Raw genomic sequence first — 16,798 nt, 5'->3', positions numbered from 1 at the left:
GGTTAATATCACACAAAATTTGTCAGCCACTACCCTGTACACCAAGGAAATATCACACAAAATTTGTCAGCCACTCGATACACACCAGGTAAATACCACACAAAATTTGTCAGCCACTTCCCAGTACACCAGGTAAATATCACACAAAGTTTGTCAGCCACTCGATACACACCAGGTAAATCTTACACAAAATTTGTGAGCCACTACCCAGTACACCAGGTAAATATCACTTGTACACACAGAATTTATTTTGCCTGTCATTATTGATGTTGACCTGTGTACTTGTACACACAGAATTTGTTGTGCATGTCATCATTGATGTTGACCTGTGTACTTGTACACACAGAATTTGTTTTGTCTGTCATTATTGATGTTGACCTGTGTACTTGTACACGCAGAATTTGTTGTGCATGTCATTATTGATGTTGACCTGTGTACTTGTACACACAGAATTTATTTTGCCTGTCATTATTGATGTTGACCTGTGTACTTGTACAAACAGAATTTGTTGTGCATGTCATTATTGATGTTGACCTGTGTACTTGTACACACAGAATTTATTTTGCCTGTCATTATTGATGTTGACCTGTGTACTTGTACACACAGAATTTGTTGTGCATGTCATTATTGATGTTGACCTGTGTATTTGTAGGATGGTTCATGTAATGGACTTCAGCATTATGCTGCCTTAGGGAGAGATAAATCTGGTGCTGAATCTGTCAATTTGGAACCTTCAGATGTACCCAACGATGTTTACAGTGACATCATGGAAATGGTAAATCTGATACATTTTAGTCTCAATTGAAACTTTGGTGAAATTGACAATAGTAGAGAGTAATTTAACCCTCCATGAAACAAATATTTTCATTTGCCATATTTTTCACCCAATAGCAAAAATTATTGTTACGTCACAACTGATTGGCCAGTTAACTGAATTAGTGGTAAAATGTATTTTCCAGAATATACCAAATAACTAAATTAGTGGTAAATTGTGGCATTTTTTACAGGTGGAACTACAAATAAAAGAAGATGAAAGAGATGGTAGCAAAATTGCAAAGCTTGTGGCACCTTACATTACAAGGAAGGTAAAACATAAAAAAAAACATATAGTAAGGGCTGTATCTGTAAAACATCCATACCAACCCCAGATTCCTGGATTATTTAGGACTATCCCTGTAAAACATCCATACCACCCCCAGATTCCTGGATTATTTAGGGCTATCCCTGTAAAACATCCATACCACCCCCAGATTCCTGGATTATTTAGGGCTATCCCTGTAAAACATCCATACCAACCCCAGATTCCTGGATTATTTAGGGCTATCCCTGTAAAACATCCATACCAACCCCAGATTCCTGGATTATTTAGGGCTATCCCTGTAAAACATCCATACCAACCCCAGATTCCTGGATTATTTAGGGCTATCCCTGTAAAACATCCATACCACCCCCAGATTCCTGGATTATTTAGGGCTATCCCTGTAAAACATCCATACCACCCCCAGACTCCTGGATTATTTAGGACTATCCCTGTAAAACATCCATACCACCCCCAGATTCCTGGATTATTTAAGACTATCCCTGTAAAACATCCATACCACCCCCAGATTCCTGGATTATTTAGGACTATCCCTGTAAAACATCCATACCACCCCCAGATTCCTGGATTATTTAAGACTATCCCTGTAAAACATCCATACCACCCCCAGATTCCTGGATTATTTAGGACTATCCCTGTAAAACATCCATACCACCCCCAGATTCCTGGATTATTTAGGACTATCCCTGTAAAACATCCATACCACTCCCAGATTCCTGGATTATTTAGGGCTATCCCTGTAAAACATCCATACCACCCCCAGATTCCTGGATTATTTAGGACTATCCCTGTAAAACATCCATACCACTCCCAGATTCCTGGATTATTTAGGGCTATCCCTGTAAAACATCCATACCACCCCCAGATTCCTGGATTATTTAGGACTATCCCTGTAAAACATCCATACCACCCCCAGATTCCTGGATTATTTAGGACTATCCCTGTAAAACATCCATACCACCCCCAGACTCCTGGATTATTTAGGACTATCCCTGTAAAACATCCATACCACCCCCAGATTCCTGGATTATTTAGGACTATCCCTGTAAAACATCCATACCACCCCCAGATTCCTGGATTATTTAAGACTATCCCTGTAAAACATCCATACCACCCCCAGATTCCTGGATTATTTAGGACTATCCCTGTAAAACATCCATACCACTCCCAGATTCCTGGATTATTTAAGACTATCCCTGTAAAACATCCATACCACTCCCAGATTCCTGGATTATTTAAGACTATCCCTGTAAAACATCCATACCAACCTCAGACTCCAGGATTTTTTAGGCTCTTCTAGAAAGTGTCTATTCCTCCCCAGGACTTCTATATTGTTTTAGGCTATTCAAGAAAGCACTTCATTACTGAAACCAGGCTCCACTTGTATAAAACATCTGGCCCCACTTGTATAAAACATCTCAACTTTAGATTTCCTCAAGCCCAGATTTTCCTCAGTGATTTTCCTCAGCTAATATCTCCTTGAAAATATCTTGTATGAAAATTCCTCAAGGAATTTCAGGACATCCTAGCTGATGCCTTCCTCCTGTTCCTTGAGAAAATTTTATACAAGCCGTTTTTGAGGACATATCAGCTGAGGAAAATCTCGACTTGAGGAAATCTCAGGTTGAGATGTTTTATACAAGTGGGGCCAGAAGTGTTATTTGATTAAGTATTTCATTCATACATTGTTGTGTCAGGTTTTCGTCTGCTTGTTATCTGTAGGGAATACAGCAAAGGAGGTTGAATATGTATGGACATTTGCTTTCTCTGCCATTTTAAGTTGATTTTCAGACTGATTCTTGTCCCAATTATTTAGTGATATCCTTACCACAAAAAATGGCAGCCCCCGGAAGTGCCTTTATCTACTTGAAGAGTTCCGTGATAAGGGAGATAACCTAGTTTTGGGAATGAACTATACCCAAGTATTACTGTATTTGTTATTTGACTGATGTGTATATTTATTTATGATAGCAAGGAGAGGGGTTTCAGAGGCTATACCTGTTGCTCAATTCCTTTTGTCGGTAAAATCATGACAATAAAGTATTCTGAAATGAAAAACTTCTATCTCACCCCAGAACTCTGAATTATAGAGCTATTCCAGTACAGCATCTATCCCACCCTTGGACTCCAGGATTATTAGCTCACCTGGTCCGGTTCTTGCTGAAAATGCTGGGAAAAGCTTTTGTCCATATATCAAATGCATCAGAAAATTCTGTAAAAGAGAAACAATATCAAAGAAGTCCCAAAAATTCACTCATAGCGAATGTAATTTCTTTTCTAAACTTCTATTATTTTTTTCAATGTTTTAATAAAGCCAAATATAATTTGTCATTGGTTGTTTGTTAATCAAGTCTGTTTGTTTCAGGTGGTGAAAAGACCAATAATGACGTCTGTATATGGCGTTACGTCACACGGTGCCAACCTTCAGGTTCTACAGGTGCTAAAGGAAATGCCTGACTTTCCGGAGGAACATCTGAAAGAAGCCTCAGCTTATATTTCAAAGATAATTTTGTCTAATCTCAAGAAAAGTTTTGAAAATGCAGGGATAATACAGGTAGGAAGTGACAGAATACTGTATATTTCCTTTCTTGGTTTAATCTTTAGGTATAAGTATGAACAATAACATATTAATGTGACCAACAGTTTTTGTGACATAGTGCTGTTTAGCTACTGTAATGGAGGGTATTCTTTATTTCTCTACATTTCATCGAGGTTTATTGAAACTTTCATATTTTTCAAAAATTCACTTAGCCTAAGTTAAAATGTAAAAGTATTCATCATAAGAGATGAAATATTTAGCTCACAAGGTTTGAAGGATCACATGAGTTACTGCATTGTCCATTGTCATTCAGTCAATTTTATGTCAGTTGAAACTTAAGTCTCATGGTGACCTCTTGCAATCACCTTTATCTGGCGTTGTGCATCTGTAAACAATTTATAACATTCAACTTTTCCTCCAAAACCCCTGAGCCAATTTCAGTGAAATTTTACAGAAATCTTTCCTGGCCCAAGATGAACCTAAATAGTGAATTATACAATTACACACCAAAGGGGCCTGAGGGGCAGTGCCAGAAAGGGTCAAATTGACTCCGATTTCAAAAATCTTCTTCTCAACACCCAGATATGGTAGAACCAAATACTCTTCATAGTTGGAAGCATCTAAAGTGCTGTATCAAATTGTGAATTTCATGGCCCCAGGATCTCACATTTCCCCGTAGGGAGGGGGTAAAGTGTGCTATAGCCCATATAGGAAAAATAGAGTTTTGAGCATAATTTGTTTAATTATAACCATTGAAAGTATTTCAAACTTTGGTTAGAATTATGAGCGAAAGATGACAGCTTGATGGAATGCCCATATTGATCCTAGCTGATGCCTAGGGGCTAATACAGTGTACAGTGGTGGTAACAAATGTGAAGAAAAACAGGTATACATAATTTTCAATATGAATGATTTCACTCAACATTTGTAACAAGACACATGATAAGAATAAAATATTGTTGCAGGATTGGTTTAATGCAGTTGCAATGACCATTGGTTCTGGCCTTAAGAAACATGTAGAGTGGAAAACCCCGCTTGGACTGCTAGTTGTTCAGGTCTTCAATAAAACCTTCCTTAAAAAGAATCCAGTTACCAAGGAGACCAGGTAATATTGATGACCACACTATCTGAGGAGGTATTAACACAATAGACGTATATCAATAAGTGTTTGGAAAGTAAGGGCGTAAAACAAAGTATTTGTAACCTGGGTGTGTATTCATGAAACCATTCTCATGCTCAAGCATAGATTTTGTGCTCAGGGAAACTTTATCATAATTCGCCTAAATTATATAAAATAATACAAATATCAAATATAAACATTGAAAATAACTTTGATTTGAAGTCCTTTCAATTTTTTTTAAAAATCTTTAGCAAAATCAGACTTATTTATTAATTTTTTAACTTGGAAAAGACATAAGGCGTGAGCACAAAATTCATGCTTGAGCATGAGAACGGTTACATGAATACGGGCCCTGATATTTTTAGCTCACCTGGTCTGAAGGTCTGTTGGAAACATTTGTCTGAAGCATTCTTGTGTGAAGGGGATCAAAGAGATAAGATAATGATAAACATTAGGATGTAGTCCTATAGTACATAAAGTAATGATAAATCTAAGAATGCAGTCCTATACTTAATACAATAATGATAAATCTTATAATGTTGTGCCATAGTACGTAAAAAGTTAATTTTTATACATGGAATCTCAGATTTTAACATTTACATATTGTAATGAAAATCTCCAGTTTAGAATCTGTTTTCAGTTTTGTTAGATCCATTAGTTTCTCAGCCAGTTTTAATCATGTATCATATGAACATCTATTTTACTCCTGGAGTAACAAACAAGGTTTTTTACACTATGTATGTGTTCCTGAAATGTCTACATACTTAGTGTGACCTAAATGTGTCATTATCTTTACAACAGGAAAATAAGCCGGCCAGACACCTGCAAACAAAAAAATAGTTTCTCGCCTAACTACATCCACAGCCTGGACTCTGTCCATATGATGCTGACAGCTCTTCACTGTATGAAGTAGGTATATGTTGTTGATAATAAGAAATTTGATCAGTAATTAAATCTCCCCTCTGTCTCCCAAGCCATCAGTTTTATTAACATCCTCTGTAGAATTTCATTGTATCTAACGGATATGTTTCACTGTCACAAGATTTCTGTAAACTTGTTCCCTGAAGCTGAATGAGAAATTTCCACAGATCAGTTTGTAGAGCATTAATGGTAAATCTATAAGGTGAACATCAAGTGATTGTGGTTTGACATCGAATGATTGTGGTTTGACATCAAATGTTTGTGGTGTGACATCAAATGTTTGTGGTTTGACATCAAATGTTTATGGTTTGACATCAAATGTTCGTAGTTTGACATCACATGTTTATGGTTTGACATCAAATGTTTGTGGTTTGACATCAAATGTATGTGGTTTGGCATCAAGTGATTGTGTTTTGACATCAAATGTATGTGGTTTGGCATCAAGTGATTGTGTTTTGACATCAAATGTTTGTGGTTTGACATCAAATGTTTGTGGTTTGACATTAAATGTTTGTAGTTTGACATCAGATGTTTGTGGTTTGACATCAAATGTTTATGGTTTGACATCAAATATTTGTAGTTGACATCAAATGTTTGTGATTTGACATCAAATGTGGTTTGACATCAAATGTTTGTGGTTTGACATCAAATGTGTATTGTTAGACATCAAATGTGAATGGTTTGAAATCAAATGTATGTGGTTTGACATCAAGTGATTGTGTTTTGACATGAAATGTTTGTGGTTTGACATCAAATGTTCGTAGTTTGACATCAAATATTTATGGTTTGACATCAAATGTTTGTAGTTTGACATTAAATGTATGTGGTTTGACATCAAGTGATTGTGTTTTGACATCAAATGTTTGTAGTTTGACATCAAATGATTGTGGTTTGACATCAAATGTTTGTAGTTGACATTAAATGTTTTTAGTTTGACATCATATGTTTTTGATGTTTGACATCAAATGTTTATGGTTTGACATCAAATGTTTATGGTTTGACATCAAATGTTTGTGGTTTGACATCAAATGTTTATGGTTTGACATCAAATGTTTATGGTTTGACATCAAATGTTTGTGGTTTGACATCAAATGTTTGTGGTTTTACATCAAATGTTTGTGGTTTGACATCAAATGTTTGTGGTTTGACATCAAATGTTTGTGGTTTTACATCAAATGTTTGTGGTTTGATCTCTACTCATCCTGGGATGTTAAGAAACAGACCAGTCTGTTACTGTTGAAGTTGTGTCCTCGAGCAAGACAGTTTTCCTTAACTTATCTGATTGCTCATTGATGGGCCTCCTTTATTTTGTTCAGTGAGATTGCCATCAGTTACTGTAAGAAGACTTTATCTTAGCTGTTGGGAGCAATAAACCAAACAATTAAACAAACTTAAGATAGGTGACCTTGTAGGGGATATACCATTCCATTCGTATATGGATGTATGTAGCTGCATTGGTTCACCTTTTGTCATCACTCTGGCAATTTCATTTCTCAACCGATTTTAAACGAACTTTACATTTGATCAAATATCATAATACCTTGATTGAATTCGTGTTTCAGCATGCCAGGGTCAACCATAAGTTCACTGTTACCATTTATAGAAAATCTTAAATGCAACACAACTTCATTATAAATTGAAGTGAAGGGATTTGTTATAATTTTTGATGCCTTGGTATTGAAAAAAAATTGTATGAAGAATAGTCCTAATTATACTGAATAGTTTTTTAATTTCAGCTGGAAATGATTATTTATACCAAGAATTTTCATTCGACATGCACCATACATTGTGGGGAATTCGTCATTACAAAAACTACAGTCTTTTCTATGCCCCACCATTGTGGGGAGTGGTGTGTAACCAATGTCGTCACATTAGAATGAATGTCATACTTTGAGAACCTGGAACTCTGTGTTAAACTGGATATGATGGTAAAATTCAGTTTCTTTTTTTCGTTCACAGGGAAGGCATTGTGTTTAGCTCAATTCATGATTGCTTTTGGACTCATGCCTGTGATATTGATACCATGAACAAGGTAAATATAATTCTCACACCTGTCAAAATTACCTTTACATTACTGTGTTGTTGATCAGTGTTAGATTTATCATAAATTGGTGAAATCAATGGGTTTTAGCCACATTTTTTTCATTTTTCCTCTTTTCAGTTTGAAATGATGTGATAATACAGTGGAATTCACTTAATATCATGTTCCATTTGTCAGGGGGTATTGTGACATCAACAGTCAACACCTTTTTTTTGGATGTCTAAACTGGAAAGTTCAGTTTCTGAAGTGCAAAACTGACGCAAATTGTTTGAAGACAAGAAATTTGTAATTTGATTTATTTTTCCAATTAGATCAAGGATTTTCCTAAACTTTTTTTTGTTCATTCTTTGAAATATCTCACTACTATCATAGATGATCATTTATCATATTTACAGTTTACATGTGGTCAAATTTGTATGTGACACTACAGTATCATCATCTGATGTTACGCCGTATAATTTATTTGTTCATTGCTGTATAGGCTTCATAATAGAGCAACATCACAAAGCTGATATATAAACAGTGGGTATCTCTGCAACTTTGTTAAAATGTGTTCTGAAGATTATTTATGGAGCATTGTAGACAAAAATAGCCAACAGAGTGAACGGATTTCCTTTGAAACGCCACATTTCATTGGCAGTTATATCAGTGGCTATTTTTAATGGCCAATCAGATGTCATTAAAGATGGCATAGGGAAAACCTGATTACAGAACATTTTACTATCACCTTACCAGTGTTCAAGATAATTTAAGCATTAAATAATTTAAAGAAAGATTGAAACGTTGATGCTCTGACATTGTGGTCAATCTTCACTGCATACAATACAGTGTTTACCCTGACATTTGAGAAAAATGATTACCACATTGGCAAAGACCTAAGCGGCCCCTTGAAACTTTTTCGAGGCATTTGTGATAATTTTCTATGTTAAATTAGGCCTGACTGTTAATGAAGACTTTATTTTGTGAAACTTGAAGTTCAAATAAGTTATTTTAGCATCTTAAGATTTGTATCGATATGTGTTCACATAAATTTAAAGACGGATTCATTTGTAATGATGACATTGACATGCCACAGTTTCGTGTCCTATGGGTTGTTATAAGAGGAAACGACACAAACACAAATTATTGTACAATATGGTTTATGATTTATTATCCCTAAGCAGCGACTGAGGAGAGTAAATAGCCTCCCGTACTTACATATATATGGTCACTTCTTGTCATTACTCCAGCAAATATATTTCTCAACCGATTTTGATCAACCACCACACTGAGTTTGTGCTTCAACATGCTAAGGTCAACGTCAAGGTCACTGTTACTATTTATAGTTATATATACTCAACAAAAAAAGAAACGCACAAAGTTCCCCCCTGCAGTACACCTTAGTAGTAAGGAAATAATGGAATATTTGGTCAGGTATTTCATCAAGAATTATCTCCCTTCTTGACAATCTACCCTAAAATCAGCCAAGCGTGACAATGTCATCGTCAGACTTTGTGAGCTTCTTTAGTCCAAATCATGCAGCGTGATCAAGCCAAGCTGGATTTTTTCAAACGAATAATTTTAATGGCTACTGTAACTTCAGCCACATCAATCTTCCCTGTTTGCATTTTGATTTTGCCATTGACCGAGATGTAATGCTTAATGCAAATTCAGAGGGATAGAGCAATTGCAATGTTGATTGATGGTCATAGCCAAACTGCTGTTGCCCTGTGTATAATTAATTGTCTATACACATTTCCTTGCTACTGGGTTAGTTCCCGATCATCCAAGGAGCAGTTGTCCGCATGTAATGACTGCACAACACGACAGCGTGATTCAATTGTCGCACTTTCGCAACAGATTCAAGACTGCTGTAGAGACTGCATTGCATACATTTGGTATTTATGGCAGACCCTTTAGTGTTCAAACTGCCAGGAACTGCTTGCATGCCAAGAGAGTCATTGGGCGCCAACCTTATGTCTGGCCACCTCTTACACTACAAAGGTAGCAAGTGCATCCTGACTGGGTTTGGGATGCATTGGTGGAGGCGTGTAATGTTCACAGATGAGTCTAAATTGTCTGTATTGCTCAGACGAAAGAAAAAGGGTATATTGCAAACGGAGTGAGTGTTTTGCAGACGCATGCGAGGTTGAACATGATAGATTTGGTTGGACTCCTGTAATGCTTTGGGAAGGCATCTCCCATGGTGTTAAATCCCTCTTAGTTGTCCTGGATCCAAACCTCAATGCCATTTGATACAGAGACCAGACCTTCCAACCACATGTGCTTCCACTTCTCAGACGTCATAACCTAACTTTCCAGCAAGACTATGTGATTTTCTCACGGCAAACAATGCCCAGCCTCTGGAATGGCCCGCGTGAAGCCCCGAAATGTCTCTCATTGAGTATCTGTGGGATGAGCTGGACAGGCATATTAGGAAATGTTAAAACCCTCAAACTAACCACGCCCAGTTAGCCATAGTATTAACACAAGAATGGAACAACATTCCCATAAGGCGAGTTAATGTTCTCAGGAATTCAATGCATAGGAGAATCCATGCAGGGATTCGTGCAAGAGGTGCCCACACGAGGTACTGAAGTGTTATTTTGTTTTTCGCAAGTAAACCATTTTTACTTAATACTGACGACACACGTGACGTCACACAAACTTTTTTCCTACAGTATTGGAAAGAGTAGAGTTGTTCCTTCACATTGATATAAAATTTTGTACAAATTTTCGAAAATATCATAGGATATTGATTGCATATATATGTTTGCATTTTTGTTTTTGTTGAGGGTATATTACTATATATGGGGAATCATCTTTGGATACAGACCAGGCACAATGTGGCATGTTGCCATTTGTCTTCCAATTATTATCAGTTGAGCGAATCTGAAAACTAAGAAAAAATTAATTATATATTTATTTGATCAACATGTTTAGCATTTCAGTAATTTCAGTGCTTTGATTTATCATGTTGTCATGGATATCTGCATACTGTTCTCATATATATGCCATGATTAATGATGCATGACCGTATTGTATGGAACTGACTACACATGTCATGGTGTGTAAATACCTCTTTTATGAAACAATTTCATATGTTTGAAACTGATAAGATGAAATCATAAAAAAGGAAAAAGTATTTAAAACCAAAATTGTGGTTAAAATCCTTTAATGGGGTTTGAGTCTTCTATTCTTCATGTTTTAAGAGATTTGTGTGTTTTACAGATTTGCAGAGAGCAGTTTATCACACTTCACAGTCAGCCATTGTTGCAACAGCTATCAGACTATATGTTAGAAGCACATAAAGAAGAGTTGATGCCGTAAGTGTTTTTCTTATTTTCACGTAAAGATGACTATTAGAAATTAAACTGTTCCTGCCAAATCTGTACAATCATGATATCACACCACATCAGTATAGCTTCTCCTGCCCAAAGTGCCAAGTGAAATTGTCATACCACAGCGTCCGTCATCCTTCTGTGAAACATTGTCACCTATTGTAATTGCCTTTTGTCTGATGTTGTTTGTCGTAACATTTTCTACTTCTGGAAAACCCTTGCATTTAAAGAGATTTTGTAGAAACCCTCCACGGCCAACGGTGAAATAAAATTGTGATTTATATGGTCTTCACATTTTACAATGTGTGGCGACTTTTCCAAGAAGTCCCCACTAAGCATGAACAACGGAGTGAATTTTTACCAAATTTGGTCAGCAGTGCCCTTAGGGATATTGGAGCAAATTTTGTTTAAATAGCGAGTCTAGGCCCCCAGGAACCTGAAGGGCAGGGCCCCAAAAAATTCTTTAAAATCTGTCAAAAGTATCCTATGTTGAAGGTGACTCAATTTCATGACATATTTTCAAGGTGACAAAGGTCAAGTATGTTTAAGTCTTCAAACAACTTGTAGTGAATGACCAGAAGGGTATTCATATAGGGTTTGTAGCTTGTTCTCATGGATGGTCAGGTGGTGCAGTGTAACACACTTGCCTTTCATCTAGCCGTCCGGGGTTCAAATCCCAGAATGAAAGTGAAAATGTATGTTTGCCCTCATGGGTTTTCCCTGGGTACTCGGGTTGTCCTCCCACAGTAAGATCTCTTGCATGCTTCCATCACGGCCAAAAAGAGCGATTAACATAAGTTAGAAATACTTGTTTCACAATTGTTGTAAAATCAATAAATTTCAAGCTATTATGTTAACATTTGTTATTTTCAGTTGTAAGGGCATGACATCCACAGAGAAAGCAATGCTGAAGAAGTATGAGAAAGTGTTGAAAGCAGATAAAATCAAACTTGGTACGTTGATGTTTGGTTTACTGATGGTTATTTTGATCTACCTATTATAAGAAATTCTGATATGATATTATGAATTTTGTTGATTGTCTGAACCCTACCTTCCTTGCAATTTTACTGTTTCATTTACAAAACATGTAATTCTAGATAGTGTTTCATCAGTAATTCTGGTAAGAATACTTAGATTGACTTATTTTCATTTGTCATGTTATCTTGTAATGAATTATTGATTTTCTCATTACAGGGGATTTTGAACTTGAAAAAGTGCTTGATTCTGAGTACTTCTTCAGTTGATGAAACTTGTCCGTAACAAAGGATGTGGTGCTTCTCAGCAACACTGGCTTCAAAGTTGATCTAGGTAATTTAAGATGGCCTTACAATGTGACACTAGCCAACACAGCACTAAGGAGATGTTTTGATGAACAACCAGTGGAAGGTGTCATTAACACTGAAGTTGTCAAGACAAGTTTCTCTTCATCAACAGCCAATGGAAAGTCTTGTGACTGAAGTTGACAAGACAAGTTTCTCTTTCTCAACAGCCAATGGAAAGTCTTGTGACTGAAGTTGTCAAGATGAGCTTCTCTTTCTCAACAGCCAATGGAAAGTCTTGTGACTGAAGTTGTCAAGATGAGCTTCTCTTTCTCAACAGCCAATGGAAAGTCTTGTGACTGAAGTTGACAAGACAAGTTTCTCTTTCACAAGAGCCAATGGAAGGTCTTGTAACTGAAGTTGTTGAGATAAGAAAGCAAGGGGAAAGTCTTCTTTTAATGAATATTATAGACAGTTTGTGAGCAAGTTTATACCTCAGCAATGATGTGTTCTGAGAAATGTACAGCCTATTGAGTAAGGCGTTGAATGAATTATATGAGGACTTATCAGCCAATGTGTAATAATTTAATCAGTCCATTCCTGTGCCAAATTTATGATAGAATGGTATTATTATCCCCCGCGAAACGCATTTTCTGGGGATATCAATTGTGGTTCTGTTTGTACGTGCATCTGTGAGTGCATCTGTGTAAGGGATTTTACAGGCTATAACTTCAAAACCGTTCTGACTCAACTTCACAGAACTTGCTGTATGTATTAAGTTAGTGCCTTAATTGTGGCTTTTGCTATTGACAATTTTTCATTTTTTATATTTTTCTGTTACCATGGAAATATAGCCAAAAACCACAAAATTAGTGTTTACTTTCCTTTCCTAACTACACTTCAAAACCGTTCCACTCAGCTCAACTAAACTTCTGTATTTATTAGGTTAGTGCCCTAATTGTGGCTTTTCCTATTGACAATATTTAATTTTTTACAATTTTCTGTTACCATGGAAAGATTAGTGATAGTAAATTAGTGTTACCTTTCCTTTCCAGGCTACTACTATTTCGAAACCATTCCACTACACTCCACAAAACTTCTGTATATATTAGGTTAGTGCCCTAGTTGTGCCTTTTGCTGTTGACATTATTTCATTTTTTATTTTGTTTCTGTTACCATGGAGAAATGGTAAAAAAACTAACAAATTAGTATCAACTTTCCATACCAGGCAACAGATTTGAAACCATTCCACTCAACTCCACAAAACTCTCTGCATATATTAGGTTAGTGCCCGAGTTGTCCCTTTTTTTTTATTGAGGACATGTCATTACATATATTTTTTCTGTTACCATTGAATTTTTCAATTTCTTGAGACTTTCTAATATTGCGCCAGAGCTTATACAGTGTTGCATAAATTTGTTCCTGGACAATACCAAGCTCTTTTCAAATATCAACATTCAAACACACAGTATGTACATCAAGATATAAATTCTAAATATAAATTTGATATATAAGATTCAATATATATATAATGTTGAAGTTGAGGAGATGCAAGGAAATTTAATTGATAATTGACAGAAGACATTATATTTTGTATTAGCGCTTTCACTGTATTAGATCAGTTCATAAACGCGTGATGTCACAATTTGGTATACTGTATGGTATACCCAACAGCTGGATGCGGGGGATAATGCCACACTTTGTGGCTCCTTGTTTTATCAGAACTTATTCATCTTATTAACTTATAAACTTATACATGATACCATTCATTAAAATGCATCTGTACAATTGGTGTTTATTTGAACTAGAAGATGCAGGTTTGAATCCTGCTGTACATGTAGTTGTGTCTTTCAACTCTGGTGTGCTGATAAGTGCAAGTTTCATCACTGGTGTCCTCACCAGAGGGCACTGCAAAAAAATTCATAAGTACTAGAGGCCTGTTTAAAAGTATGTCTGGAAAATTAATTCACTAGTCCCTAAAATCTACATTAGAAATTTTCACACACATATCAGTTTTTATTCGATCAAGTTCAGCTCTGAATCAATTGTTGATATCTGGTAAATTTTTCACTAAAACTGTTACCAACAGTAATTGTGCTCAACTAGACATGAACATCAAAAGGACATGTAAAGATAGAGCTAGTGTAAACAATGTGGTCAATTTTTGGACCCAGGTGTGTGTTTGTACCTGGTGTACTGTTAGGTGTGTGTTTCAACACTGGTGTACACACTACTGGTTGGTATGGATTTCAACCCCGGTGTACTGGTAAGTGTGGATTTCAAAGGTAGTAAAGATGGAAGTTTTTACAGGTACTGAAAAGGTACACAAAGGTAGAACTTTTTACAGGTACTGAAATGGTGCAAAAAGTTAGAACGTTTTACAGGTACTGAAAAGGTACAAAAAGTTAGAACTTTTTACAGGTACTGAAAAGGTACAAAAAGTTAGAACTTTTCACAGGTACTGAAAAAGTACACAAAGGTAGAACTTTTTACAGGTACTGAAAAGTTACAAAAAAGTTAGAACTTTTTACAGGTACTGAAAAGTTACAAAAATGTAGAACTTTTTACAGGTACTGAAAAGGTGCAAAAAAGGTAGAACTTTTTAAAGGTACTGAAAAGTTACAAAAATGTAGAACTTTTTACAGGTACTGAAAAGTTACAAAAATGTAGAACTTTTTACAGGTACTGAAAAGTTACAAAAATGTAGAACTTTTTACAGGTACTGAAAAGTTACAAAAAAGTTAGAACTTTTTACAGGTACTGAAAAGTTACAAAAATGTAGAACTTTTTACAGGTACTGAAAAGTTGCAAAAAAGGTAGAACTTTTTACAGGTACTGAAAAGGTGCAAAAAAGTTAGAACTTTTTACAGGTACTGGAAAGGTACAAAAAGGTATGGATAAGCCAGATAAACATATTACTCTGAGGTGATGTTTCTGTATGGTCATTTTCTATTGTCATCAACATTAGATACATGTATGTGTATCTTATATAGATCAGAGAAGTGATATATACGTCTCTGTATAGATTATTGAAAAAGAGGAAACAGAGTAAAGCAGAATTATCATTTTCTCATTGTAATCCAGAGAAACTTTATGCGACGATATAACTAGATTTATCAAAAACAAAATAATACTCTTGCATTCATTGATAATTTATTTTTGTATAAGCTGTATGATATTTTACCATTTAAATACCCTGGTACCATGTCAAAGTCTAGTGATTTTTTATTTATTTTTCAACAATGATTTTAACTCGATACACAGAACACATTGATTCCTTATGTGGAAATTATAGCAATTATGTAAGCTTCCTATAATGTCAGCTCCAATATGTAAAATCATTTCACATTCAATGTCACTTTAGGCCGGTACCATTTTCAGAGTGGTCCATCTTGATATAACAACATGCTACAGAATCCAATATCCCGGCAGTTTTTTAACTCTGAGCTGTGAATTTGATGTTTGACAGGATAAGGTAGCACTGTTTTCCCTCTCGCCATTTTGATATATTTTTGCCATTTCCCTATTTGTCTTCTTTTTGATATTGCACATAGTGGATATTTCAATGGTATGGAGCACATTTGTATTGTTAAAACAAAACATGTGATCTGGTTGAAAGTATAATAAGCTGTTGTGTAACAATGACTTACCTGTACATTAAACAAGTACCTTGTTTACAGAAGACATGAAAACGACTCATGTTTTAAAATCAGCTATTAGACCTGAAACATATACACTTGACTAGGTTGTGAGCATTTTCAAGGCGGGTCAAAAACAAAGGTGTGTTTTAGGGGTGGTAGTATGGTAACATGTACAGGTTGACGGTGATAAATATTTTCATTGCAGACTATTTCATATGTTTATCCTATGAATACTCATACCAACAGGATCTGTAACTTCACAGATATCAACAGCGAGTCTTTAATTTCATTTTTTTTTTTTTTTCATTTCGTAAAATATATCAAGTATATGAGGGGAGTGTACAGGTGTGTGAGATGAAACCAAGTGAGTAATTGAGTGCTATTGTTATGACATATGCTGTTATTTTGATAAATAAATAAATAAATAAATAAACAATTCAATGAGAAAGTATAAATCAATTTGTTTCAATTATTTACAGCCATGCCAACCTTATTTTGGACACTTTGAGTTGAAATATGATAAGTCGAAATATTTTCCATGGTCTCTTGAATTTGAAGAGTTTTGTCTGTAGCTTGTTAAACAATTGTTGTAAAATAATGGGCTATTTTAAACTGTAACACATTAGTCTGTCCCCAGATGAAACAGTGTACCCATATTACAGAAGGTTCTTTGTGCAAATTTCTTTTCTGGGATGTGATAAAATTTAGATTGTGCACATTGTATTAATAACAGAATGTATTTTTGACACTTTTTAAAATCAGTTTATGACTTCTATATCAAGTATACCAGGTAACAAAAAGATGGTCTCATATTATACAATAATGCTATGTTAAGTTAAATATTCTCCAAACCCTAGA

At 35.5% G+C, this 16,798-nt stretch overlaps 1 protein-coding gene across 1 annotated transcript in view; it reads left to right on the top strand.

The window, feature by feature from the left end:
- The window catches only part of LOC132559899 (DNA-directed RNA polymerase, mitochondrial-like), a 49,043-nt gene extending 32,664 nt beyond the window's left edge, over positions 1-16,379 (top strand). Inside the window, exons 24-32 of the mRNA XM_060224529.1 lie at positions 653-775; positions 1,008-1,085; positions 3,465-3,653; positions 4,604-4,743; positions 5,560-5,667; positions 7,639-7,711; positions 10,931-11,025; positions 11,914-11,993; positions 12,235-16,379. Coding sequence (XP_060080512.1) covers positions 653-775; positions 1,008-1,085; positions 3,465-3,653; positions 4,604-4,743; positions 5,560-5,667; positions 7,639-7,711; positions 10,931-11,025; positions 11,914-11,993; positions 12,235-12,284 — 936 coding nt within the window. The 3' untranslated portion in view covers positions 12,285-16,379. The remainder of the gene's footprint in view (positions 1-652; positions 776-1,007; positions 1,086-3,464; positions 3,654-4,603; positions 4,744-5,559; positions 5,668-7,638; positions 7,712-10,930; positions 11,026-11,913; positions 11,994-12,234) is intronic.
- The last annotated feature ends 419 nt before the right edge of the window (positions 16,380-16,798 follow it).

Source organism: Ylistrum balloti, unplaced genomic scaffold (genome assembly GCF_031769215.1).
Source record: "Ylistrum balloti isolate Yb309-2 unplaced genomic scaffold, AGI_CSIRO_Ybal_v1 Utg370992, whole genome shotgun sequence".
Lineage (NCBI taxonomy): Eukaryota > Metazoa > Mollusca > Bivalvia > Pectinida > Pectinidae > Ylistrum > Ylistrum balloti.
The sequence above is the reverse complement of the archived record's forward strand: the minus strand, read 5'-3'. Positions and strand labels throughout refer to the sequence as shown.